General features: G+C 45.1%; 1 protein-coding gene across 1 annotated transcript in view; it reads right to left on the reverse strand.

Annotated features, from left to right (window-relative positions):
- Positions 1-2,663: 2,663 nt before the first annotated feature.
- LOC126298075 (tachykinin-like peptides receptor 86C) overlaps positions 2,664-12,474 on the reverse strand; it is a 115,495-nt gene continuing 105,684 nt past the window's right edge. Inside the window, exon 5 of the mRNA XM_049989394.1 lies at positions 2,664-2,761. Within this exon, the coding sequence (XP_049845351.1) occupies positions 2,664-2,761 (98 nt within the window). The remainder of the gene's footprint in view (positions 2,762-12,474) is intronic.

Here is a 12,474-nt window from a genome sequence, read left to right on the forward strand (position 1 = left end):
TTATGTCTTATTGAGAGGACAATACAAGCGTCTGTTTCAGTAGTCTGTAAAGCACACTTGTGCAGTGGCACGGGACTTTAAAGTAGCTGGTTCGAACCCCATTAGTAGCAGTCATTGTAGTCGTCAGTATGTTGCCGGAAAGTGAAGAAGAGGTAGTTGTGTAACCTTTCCGATCCTCAGGCTTTGTGTCAAGGACGTGGTCTATATTCCAAACCTCTCAGAACTCTGTAATGAAGTGAGGAAACATGACACTGTTGATGACGGTATTTTTGGAGCTGCGTGAGAGGAGAGAGGGGTGTTGTCTGAAAGAAGTAGACTACGTGCCGGCATAGTGACAAAAGACAACACATTAAGCTGTACAGCCACTCGTCAGAGACATCCACACGAAACACGTTCTTGGTTATTTTAGGTTGCCATGGTCTAAGGCATGTTTCTGTGTCTAGCGCTTTACCTTCTAATGCTGGAGACATCCTCAGAGGTTATAAAGACTTCTATAGTCATTTTCCGCAATCAAACAAGCTTAGAGAGCCGAACTGTCTAGTTCATCTTTCTGAGCTTGTTTGATTCTGAAAAGCCCGTACTGCAGAAGAGTAGTTGTTGTTTGCTTTTTACCTCTCAGATCCGCAACTTGTCCAGTTTCTATCCTTCTTTTGTGTTGAAGTTGTTTTTGTGTTTCGTAATTTATGTGGCTTCTCTGTACAACCTAGCAAAGTCTTGAAAAAATTCCAGTACCAGAGATTTGGATTTGGAGATTCTCTGGTCTTAGCGCATGATCTCTACCGCCGGTTCCCCCCTTTTGTTAGACAACAATTGCTTTTGTCTTATTTATGCCGGTTGTTGGCGCTACTTTTGGAAGTTCCTATGTGCACCTGATTGAGTGTGAAAGGAATATTGTACATTGCTACCGTGACAATCAGTGTGCGTTGGTCCATTGCAGCATTCAAACATTCACACATAGAAACATGCCTTAGTCGATGGCGTAATACCATTGCAATTAAAGTCACCAAGAATGTAAATACTACCCATAAAGACTACATTGTACGAACACACACGACACGCCATAACAGGCCGGAGAAGAACTAGTCACTGTACGACTTCCACTTGAAGATGGCATAACACAACTACGACATTTTACAGACCGTCCTACGATGGGTACGTGGACATCATCAGCTGTAGCGCCACCAGTGAGTTGCTTGAAGGAAACTAACATGTATGAGTAAATGATTGAGTAGATAAAATTCTAATCCCCAATAAAGAAGCCCTATTGAAACAACACGTGATGCAGAAGTTAGCAAAGTAGTCTGCCTAAAGTGGACATTGTAACATGTTACTGGCAGTGAGCATTGGATGATGAACTTGTGTACCACGTGATTCTGCAGCCAATAGTATCAGTCTTCCCGATTCGTCTGTAGCGTTCACATTCCACCCGCGTAGAACGTTTAGCTTTCAATTTCTTGTTAGAATACGTATGGTGAAGGTACTTCGTCTCTGTAGTGTTCACTATGTGCGATCCAAAGCAAATTTGACAAGTATTAGGTTTGAAGCGACAGCGAAAGTTCTCAGAGAGTATAAATTTATCTAGGAACAGTCGCAATGAGAAACAGAGGTGCTGTGTGACGCTTATCCCAGTGTTGCCAGTCACCAGGGTAAGCAACGGCTGAAGTGTGCACACCACCCTCACTGCCAGGCTTTCCAATGACAGATTTATCAGCTTCAACGGTTAAAGAAAAATTTTTTTAGGGGAGGAAATCTAAAACGAATTGTTTTTCTCAACTAATGGCAGAGGAAATGAAGACAGTGAATAGAACTTCCTTTTTCTCCCCAGATTTAGTGATATTCCACATTTACGAGGTTTCTCCAGAAAGTGAATTCCGATTGGTCGTGAAATGGAAACCACTGGGAAAATCCGGTAAGGCTTTGCACAGAGGTGTTGAGCAGTATTTCTAGTATGCCTGTCGATCGTGTTGCGTCTCTCTTTTCAGTTTTGAATGAACAGTGATACGTAAAGATGCGTAGGGAATAGCGTCTCCCGCCAAGTATGAGGGCCTGGTTAGATATTTCGCCTGTGTCATGCAGCCCACATAACACAACTGTCGAGCTGTTCCTTCTTCATGCCACTTCTAGGCCGCACTCTGCAGGGGCAATGAAGAAGCGCCTGCAGCGCTTCCGATGAGAAGTCCGTAATTGGCTCCCTGTGAGTCTCTTCTCTGCTCACAAGAACCGCTATGAAGACAAAAAATTTCCACAGACAACGAACTGCAGGCCAGTGCAGATAACTGGCCGAAAGCACAGGCAGTTGCTTTCTATGACGAGGATATTGGAAAGTTGATACAACACTACGATAAAATAAGAAGCTGGAGCGTCGCCTATGCAGAGAAGTAGGTGGAAATCGTAGCTAACTGTTGCAAATAAAACGTTTCTGGTTTTCACTGTAGTTTCCATTTCGCGACCGATCGGATCTTACTTTCTGGACAAACCTCGTTGATAGTACGTCTGTCCCGCTTCATTGCCTCCGCTCTAGCCCGCTACGGAATGCGAAAAGCATGCAAACAGTGTTGTAGCGAGGACTGGGGAAGCCAGCAGGCCGTGATCGCGTGACAGCTACAGAGGCCGGCTGCTGCAGCACGACACGGCCGCTGGACAGGCGACAACGCGTGCTGCCGTCACGATGCATCCGCGCTGTCCATGTGCTGCTGCTGCTCCTGCTGCTCCGTCAGCTGCGATTCCTGCGTCCGCTGTCGCAATTGGGCAGCCGCGTTGCCTGTGACAGAATGCAATTATGAATCGTTCCTTATCTTCGTATGTGGAAAATATAAGTCACTAGGCTAAGCGTGTGGTGCGACCCATACGAGGACATCATTGAGACATTCCTTAGATTTGTCAACATCGTTATGAACATCTATATACACTCCTGGAAATTGAATAAGAACGCCGTGAATTCATTGTCCCAGGAAGGGGAAACTTTATTGACACATTCCTGGGGTCAGATACATCACATGATCACACTGACAGAACCACAGGCACATAGACACAGGCAACAGAGCATGCACAATGTCGGCACTAGTACAGTGTATATCCACCTTTCGCAGCAATGCAGGCTGCTATTCTCCCATGGAGACGATCGTAGAGATGCTGGATGTAGTCCTGTGGAACGGCTTGCCATGCCATTTCCACCTGGCGCCTCAGTTGGACCAGCGTTCGTGCTGCACGTGCAGACCGCGTGAGACGACGTTTCATCCAGTCCCAAACATGCTCAATGGGGGAGAGATCCGGAGATCTTGCTGGCCAGGGTAATTGACTTACACCTTCTAGAGCACGTTGGGTGGCACGGGATACATGCGGACGTGCATTGTCCTGTTGGAACAGCAAGTTCCCTTGCCGGTCTAGGAATGGTAGAACGATGGGTTCGATGACGGTTTGGATGTACCGTGCACTATTCAGTGTCCCCTCGACGATCACCAGAGGTGTACGGCCAGTGTAGGAGATCGCTCCCCACACCATGATGCCGGGTGTTGGCCCTGTGTGCCTCGGTCGTATGCAGTCCTGATTGTGGCGCTCACCTGCACGGCGCCAAACACGCATACGATCATCATTGGCACCAAGGCAGAAGCGACTCTCATCGCTGAAGACGACACGTCTCCATTCGTCCCTCCATTCAGGCCTGTCGCGACACCACTGGAGGCGGGCTGCACGATGTTGGGGCGTGAGCGGAAGACGGCCTAACGGTGTGCGGGACCGTAGCCCAGCTTCATGGAGACGGTTGCGAATGGTCCTCGCCGATACCCCAGGAGCAAAAGTGTCCCTAATTTGCTGCGAAGTGGCGGTGCGGTCCCCTACGGCACTGCGTAGGATCCTACGGTCTTGGCGTGCATCCGTGAGTCGCTGCGGTCCGGTCCCAGGTCGACGGGCACGTGCACCTTCCGCCGACCACTGGCGACAACATCGATGTACTGTGGAGACCTCACGCCCCACGTGTTGAGCAATTCGGCGGTACGTCCACCCGGCCTCCCGCATGCCCACTATACGCCCTCGCTCAAAGTCCGTCAACTGCACATACGGTTCACGTCCACGCTGTCGCGGCATGCTACCAGTGTTAAAGACTGCGATGGAGCTCCGTATGCCACGGCAAACTGGCTGACACTGACGGCGGCGGTGCACAAATGCTGCGCAGCTAGCGCCATTCGACGGCCAACACCGCGGTTCCTGGTGTGTCCGCTGTGCCGTGCGTGTGATCATTGCTTGTACAGCCCTCTCGCAGTGTCCGCAGCAAGTATGGTGGGTCTGACACACCGGTGTCAATGTGTTCTTTTTTCCATTTCCAGGAGTGTATTATAGAAAACCAACAAAAAGTTGACATTGAAGTCCATGCAAAAATGAGTATTTCAATTAAAACTTAAAACTTACTTCTCTGTAGTTTAAATATAATAATTTTCAAAAACAGCAGTCTTAAAATGAACATTTCAGATAATCTTACTAACTGTTTTGCAACTACATGTCACGCTACAGAAATTATCTATAACCTCGTTATTACTTATTGTTTTCAGAATAACAGTTCCAGTACTGACAGAATCAGTATTTCCTGCTCTCGGTACTCACATTACTCTACTGTAACTCCATTAGTCATTAAGCTATCATTCAAACGATATAGATCTTATCACATTTTGTACTTTCCCAGTAATACATTGATGGAAAGAAAATTAGTACACCTGGAAACACGAGGTAGAATTTGATCCAGTGACGCCATATGCCACTTGGGCAGATAGTAAATATACTGATAATGGTTCCAAAGTTGCCGACCAACAGATATAGTGGCATTATTGCCAGAGCACCATGTGTGTCTACTCTTTAATACTGACTGCTCACAGCCAGAAGGCTAAGTGTGGGGCAAACGTGTGAAGCAAGCAGGCAATCATGGCATTGAGACGTACTCATTCTTCCTACAGCCAAATGAGCGAATTTCGGGGTTAATTTGTGGCCTTCCCAGAACTGGGACAAAAGCCGGACGTGCTACATCAGCTGTGCAGTGATGCTGGTGTCAGTGGTCACGTGAACATTCTCACACCTGTAGAAGAGGTTCTGGACGTCCACACAGCACATAGGCCTGCCAGGATTGTCGTATTGTAAGGGCAGCAGTGGCAGGTCGTACAGCTACCACAGAAGAAATAAGAGAGAAGTGCTTGTGAGCCTAGAAAAGTCCACACGAACCGTTTACTAGCAGTGGGAATACAGGAACGCACACCTCTAGCACGGCTTCCACTCACACTACAGCATCGACGTGCACGACTCGATTGGTGTCGTCACAGGATTGAATGGAGCACTGTGGCCTTCAGCGATGAAAGCAAATTCTGCCTGCACGCTTCTGATGGTCCTTCGTGAGTACGATGTTAATCTGGTGACCGCTGTCTCACGGAGTGCATTCGTACAAGCCACACTGGCCCCACCCCAGGACTTATGGTCTATGGTGCGTTAAACTACAGCTCACGTTCACCTTTGCTGCTTTTGGAAGGGACGCTGACGAGCGTTGGTACGTGCAGAATTTTGTTAGACCCGGATTGTGATGTGTTATTCCAGCAGGATAATGCTCGCCCAGAGACTGCCCGTGGAACTCAACGTGTTCAGCAAGACGTGCAGCAACTTCCCTGGCAAACACGATGTCCGAACTTGTCCCTAATCGAACACGTGTACGATATGATGGGACGAGAAGTGACTCGTGCGCCTCGTCAGCCAACAGCTCTTACCGAACTATTTAAACAGGTCGAGCAGGCGTGGAATAACGTATCCCAAGACAGTATTCGCCAGCTGCACGATCGACTGGATGACAGAGTCAGCTCCTGCATTGCCGCCTGTGGTAGCTACACCACGTACTAAGAATGGCTCGATACCTGATACCTCAGAACAGTTTATCCTATTCAGCTGTAAATGTCATCATATCATGTAGTCCTCATGCAATGTTGCAACAATAACTCTAGAGTAAATTGGAAACTTCTAAAGGGGATGTACTGATTTTTTGTCTTTCAAGAATAAAGTTATCTTAAAATATATTGCCCAGCTTCGAGAGTTCAAAAATGCGCACCTGGCGACAGGAAGTAAAACAATTTATGTGTCCTGGTTGAAGGAGATCAGTATGGCAGAAATCGGCTTTTCACGAATTGGAATTCACCTCGAATGGTCAAAATTCTGTTAATAATTCTTTGCTGATTTTGTAAACTGAAATTCACGCATTTCATCTGGTGTCTCTGGAAATTTGACGCGAAAGAGAGTGGGGTTTGATAGGTGAATTGTGATTTCATTCATGTGATCTGCTATATATAAATATTCAGCCGAATAACCGTATACAAGAGAATCACATCATCTTTTATGGCTATTAAAGGACCCAAATCACAATATTAAAGCCATACTCTTTCTTTATTTTAATTTTTTGTGGACTTGCAATGTTGCCTCTGTGCTATGTGTAGTGTATGTCAGGGAGAATACGGGTCGCTCCATAATTGTCATGAAAGACTGGTACAGTTTTTTAGTGTCATCACACGTGGAACTGAAGCTTAAGTCTATAATTCTCCCAAAAACATATCTTTCTCTTCATGAAAGTATCATAATGACCTGACATTATATAATACTTTTAAACATCCATCCACCGTTTCTTTAAATGTTCTGTAGTATATACTTCTTAATACTGGAGGAAATTGCCAGTGCAGGTGAGGAAATTAGAGGAAAATTGTAAATGCACATACTAAATTTCACACAAATCATCAAGCAATACGGACTGTTTACAGTCTTTAAAGTAGTAAATATATAAGATACATTCTGTAAAGCAACCATTCAAGGATTTTTATGACAAATGATTTTTCAAGGAAGATACATCGTATTTCACAAGACCACAGCTTCCACTAGAATGAACATAGAAGTTACGGCTGCAGCTTAACCTACGCATTGGAAATAAAAGTTTATCTTCGCAGTAGTTACAAGTTGCCCGTTCAAGTGGTTCACGCTTCGGTTCTTCTTGGTGCAGAAAACTCGTACGCCTTTTTGTTCATTGTCCAGTGTTTGTCGACTCGAGATAGTGATAACACGGCAACAACAGTTTCTCTACATTCTCCACTTCAAAAGGCGCAATTCTGTTTTAATTGTGTGGCGTAATATTCGTCAAGAGTATGGTCTCAATGTTACATCGTCCGTAAGGGGTGTAGGGATCTCACACCATAGTACTGGCTTCGAGGATCGCCTGTTCACACAGTGTGTGATTATTTGCTTGTGGATGTTTCTGAAAGACCCATCTATGTCTCTCCGCTTCCAACAAATTTGGTTGAACTGTGACACCGCGTAGCAATTAGCAGAGAATATTGTACCTACAAACATCGTCCCTAAAATTTGGACGAAGGTAACTATCGTCTTAATATTTGTCGTGCATCTAGTGGAGATAACAATTAAAATTTTGTAAAGGTAGATGAAAACATTCTTGCTAAATCCAATTATAAATAGTATCCCAAAGTTGTATGTAGATGTAAGTGAAAGATACACGCTCGTAAAATCGCATGGTTCTGTAAATAATAATAATAATAATAATACCACACATTTCCTTGCTCTGTCAGTTTAGGTTGAAAAATGCGGAATTTGTTATGGGATTCCTCCCCTATAGATTCATGAAGTTGCGATGGATGGCAGCGCCATACGTGGCCTTCAAAATGGAATCTGTAACGGAGGTGGCGTTCGAAGCAGAGAGCTCTCATTGAGTTTCCCTTGGAAGAAAACCAGAGCATCACAGATATTCATAGCTGCTTGCAGAATGTCTACAGAGACCTGGTAGTGAACAAAAGCGTGGTGAATCGCTGGGCAAGGCCAACAAAGTTGTGCAAAGCTGTACGATCCCCCGCCTGCTGGCCAGCCGCTAACAGCTGTGATTACTGTAGTGTTGGAACGTGCGGACCCTCTCAGTTACAGATGATCGACGGACCACAAACACGTCACTGCTCAAATGGACGTCTCTGTTGATAGTACTGACAGAGTCGTCCACCAGTTGAGGTACTCAAAGGGGTGTGACCGCTAGGTTCCTAGCAGAATATCATAATGAGCAACGAACGACAATTTGTGCGGAATTGCTTCCGCGTAAGAAGCTGATCGTGACAATTTTTTGTTGGACTTCGACACATGTGTTAACACGGAGTTCATCACTTAGAACCTGGTTCATGGAGTGGTGCCACACCACGTCTCTGTAAAAAAAGCTCAAAGCCGCACCCTCAGCCGGTGAAGTCATGGTGACAGTCTTCTGGGACTCTGGACGGGCTATTGTGTTTGATGTCCTCACTCATGGAGCAAGACCAACTCTGAAATGTATTGTACTACACTCAGGAAATTGAAGAATCTACTTCGGCTTGTTTGTTGTCACAAAAATGAGGACGAATGTCTCCTTCTGCATGACAACTCAAGGTCTCAAATAAGTCTGCGCACCCGACAGGAGCTCACCAAACATCTTTCAACTATCCTTCCTCATCCATCCCTACAGCCCCGTTCTCGCACTATACAGATTACATTTGTTTGGCCCGATGAACGACGCACCCCGCGGTAAATAGTACTTGGATGATGGGGAGGTAAATCATGCAGGAATACGTTGGCTCCGACGTCGACCTGTGGAATGATACCATGCGGGCATACAGACCCTCCGAGTAAGATGGCGTATGGCCGTCTCATTGAACGGATGTTATGTTGAAAAATGAGATTTTGTGCCAAAAGAGTCTTGAATAATATGGTGTATTGGAATCCTGCATAAAACCAACCCGATTTCAGAAAAAAGGTGTTACATTACTTATGGATCGCCCACATATAGTCTTATGAAATCAGATGACTCTTTTGAAATACGTTGCATAATTTCAGCCCATTACTGATGCTCTTGTGAGCAAAGTATGAAACGAGTCAGGCGAAAACTCACCTATATTTTCATTTGCACTAGTGACTATATCAACAACTCAACGATTTATTAAATCTACAACTGTTGATCTAACGAGTAAAACAGAAAGAAACCTGGAAAACATCTAAGGCTTTGAATTAACTCTGCTGGTTTTCCGGAGGTTCTCCTTTGTTGTAAGGCAAATAGTGGAACTAGGTGCATCCCTCCAATATTTCCAATTACTATTCCCTCTACCCTACTACTAGATCGTCGAGTATTTCGATCAAATGATCCTGAGCAGCTCGATGTACCGTTGAGGGTGAAGAATGAAACGGACATTAAATAAATTAATGCTATAATGAGTTACGGCTCTATTTCTTCTGTTGTTCTTCTACAGTTTTTACAACAATAAAATAATTTCACAATTGTACTTGTCGCTTGAATACCGACGCAGTTATAATCTACAGGAATTTCATATAATTACAGTAAGCACGGGAATAATATCCTGAAATAAACTCTACTAACTTATGTCTTGTGCAGGTCCTAATGGAGGGACTGGAAATTTCCTGCTCTCCTTTCGTCATACTTTTATATGAGGAGCCCTTATTTCATTTTCAGAATAGTGTGAAATCACCCTATGATTAATACTACGATATCGGCAGGATTGGGGTACAAATCATAGTTTAGTTGTCCTCCTTAAGGATTTATGTGGTTTCTCTAAATCATGTAAGGTAAATTTTAGGATGGTTTCACTGGCTAGATAACGGCCAGTTTTCCCACCCACTCTTCTGTGACTGATTTAGATTTTCAGCCCTAACCATGCCCTTCCTTTTTCATCTATACATACAAAAAGGCTGCAAAAACTTTCAACCGTATGGCACCTTTAAAGCCACTCCAAGTAGCTGGTGACTACAATGTAATCAGAATGGTTGAGTAGCTCGGAGGAGAGTAATGCTTGTATGCAAGGACCGAACACGTTATCACAAATCAAAATACTGAGATATATAGTACAATGGTTAATTTATTATAAATCAAAGGGTATTTTGAGATGCAAAGATCGTGTCTTCCAGTCAGCTGCTACAGAAACAGGGAGTAAGAATTACGATGATTAACCCAACAACAGTGATGGAATCGATAAATTGAAAATTAGTAGGGTAAATCCTGAGATGCAACAGGACACTGACCAGCCAGCTATAAATTGTTCTGTATTCCCCGAAGATGTGCGCTACATTACCACTACCCCCGTCCCCTTCCCTCTGAACAAGACCCAGTTCCTTGGGTCAACCTTATACTCAGTTTCACACTATCCTACACACTCGTACAAAGAAAAGAGAAAATTTATAACCAAAACCACATAGCTTAGATACCGTATCCAACCTTTCTCACTATGCTGCTTATTGCTACGTTGGTTATTAGTATATTTATCACACTGGTTTTGCATATTTGGGTATTTTAACGTTCGCGGCTTGGACCGTTGTCTTGTTTTTCTTAAGAACAAATTTACATCTTATACTCTAAGGATCCTGTCTGCTAGAATCTGCACTATCGCTGGTTTATGCTAACGGTCGGCTCTGAGTCTCAGGAGAATGAAAACTACGTACAGCAGAGCCAGAGTCACTATTGCACTTGGCACAGTGGCACTCAAAATCATTGTCATGCGTCTTTGTCCTCTGTATTGCTCTACACCGATCACCAAGAAAATTATGATCACCGCCCATCAATCGACATTAACCCGTCCAGGCGAAAGCAGAGTTACCTCGCGAGGAATGACTGCTACGCAGACACACACACGGTGCATGTAGTATCAGTGAGAGTGCCGCCTGTGTGTAGAACAGCGAAGGCTTGCCATCTATCTGAGTTTGACCGAGGGCATATTGTGATGGCTCGGAGGCTCGACCATTTCGAGAACTACACGACTTATCGGGTGGTGTTAGAGTGCTGGAGTGAGTGTCTTCACCACGTGACGAAACCAAGGTGAAACCACGTCCAGACGTCGTGATGTTGAGCAACCACCCCTCATTACAGATGTCGGACGTCGTAGGCTGAGCAGACGGGTAAAACAGGACATGCTGCAAACTGTGGAGGAACTAACGTCAGATATTAATTCTGGGCAGAATACAAGTGTGTCTGAACACGCAGTGCCCCGAACACTCCCAACCATTGGCCTCCGCAATCGATGACCCATGCATGTTCAAAATGAGAACAGCACGACATCGGCAACCACGACTGAAATGGGCTCATGACCGTCAGCGCTGGACGTTGACACAGTGGCAGAGCGTTGCATGATATGACGGATCCCGATACCTTCTATATCATACCGATGGAATGGTGCGGATCCGTCGTCTTCCAGCGCAACTGCTCCTTGATACGTGTAACGCAGGACGCAGACAAGCTGGCGGTGACTCCATTATGCTCTGGAGAACATTCATGTGAGCATCCATGGACCCACCTGAACTCGTGGAAGGCACCGTGACGGCCAAGGAGTATCGTACTTTGGTTGCAGGCCACGCACATCCCTTCATGACGATCATATTTCCCGGTGGCAGTGGCATTTTTCAACAACTAATGCACCATGTTACAAGACCAGGAGGGTGATGGAGTGGTTCGAGGAACACAGTGGCAAGTTCAAAATGATGTGCTGGCCCCCCAACGCACCATATCTGTATCCCATCGAACACATCTTGGATGTGATTGAACGTTGCGTCAGAGCTCATAGTCCCGCTCCCCGAAAGTCACTGGAATTAGATGACTAATGTGTGCAGATGTAGTGCCAACTCCCTCCAGCGACCTACCAAGCCCTCATTGCTTCCATGCCACGACGCGCTGCCACTGTTATCCATGTCAAAGGTGGACATACAGCTATTAGGTAGGTGGAATAATGTTCTGGCAGATCAGTTTACATTGTGCATTAACTGTTTGGCTGAAATGCGCCCTCCCATGTGACAATGAATTGATACATGGAATGGATCAGGTTGTAAAGTATGATTTAATAATGTTATATTCTACGTTGGCAATAATTCCAAAGGAATTCCTAAGGTATGTTTGGCCAATATAGTTGCAGTTTTGATACTTTCAGTTGCGTGATCTTGGTTGTCGGATGGAAGGTTTGTCCTCTTATGTCGTATGTAGACCTCTTGATTAATAACCCACTTCCCTTCAGTCTGTCTGCAACCTGAAGCTTCCCCTGCACCTACCATCTCGCCACTGCTGTCATGTCACCAGAAGTTCAAATGGATCTGAGCACTATGGGACTTAACATCTGAGGTCATCAGTCCCCTAGAACTTAGAACTACTTAAACCTAACTAAACTGAGGACATCACACACATCAATGCCCGAGGAAGGATTCGAACCTGCGACCGTAGCACTCGCGCGGTTCCAGACTGAAGCGCCTAGAACCGCACGGCCACACCGGCCGGTGAATGGCACAACACTAAAAATTTGCATGGCTTCCTGTTACTAGAAATTGAATTAGAATATATAACCCTACTTGGTCAGTTTTCATTTCTAGTGTTGGTATGTGGTAGTAGAGAGGTTTCGTCTATTGAGTTCCATAATCAGGCTTAACTCAAGATGCAGTTTTCTCCATGCTTAC

The sequence above is a fragment of the Schistocerca gregaria genome, chromosome X, assembly GCF_023897955.1.
Source record: "Schistocerca gregaria isolate iqSchGreg1 chromosome X, iqSchGreg1.2, whole genome shotgun sequence".
Classification (NCBI taxonomy): domain Eukaryota; kingdom Metazoa; phylum Arthropoda; class Insecta; order Orthoptera; family Acrididae; genus Schistocerca; species Schistocerca gregaria.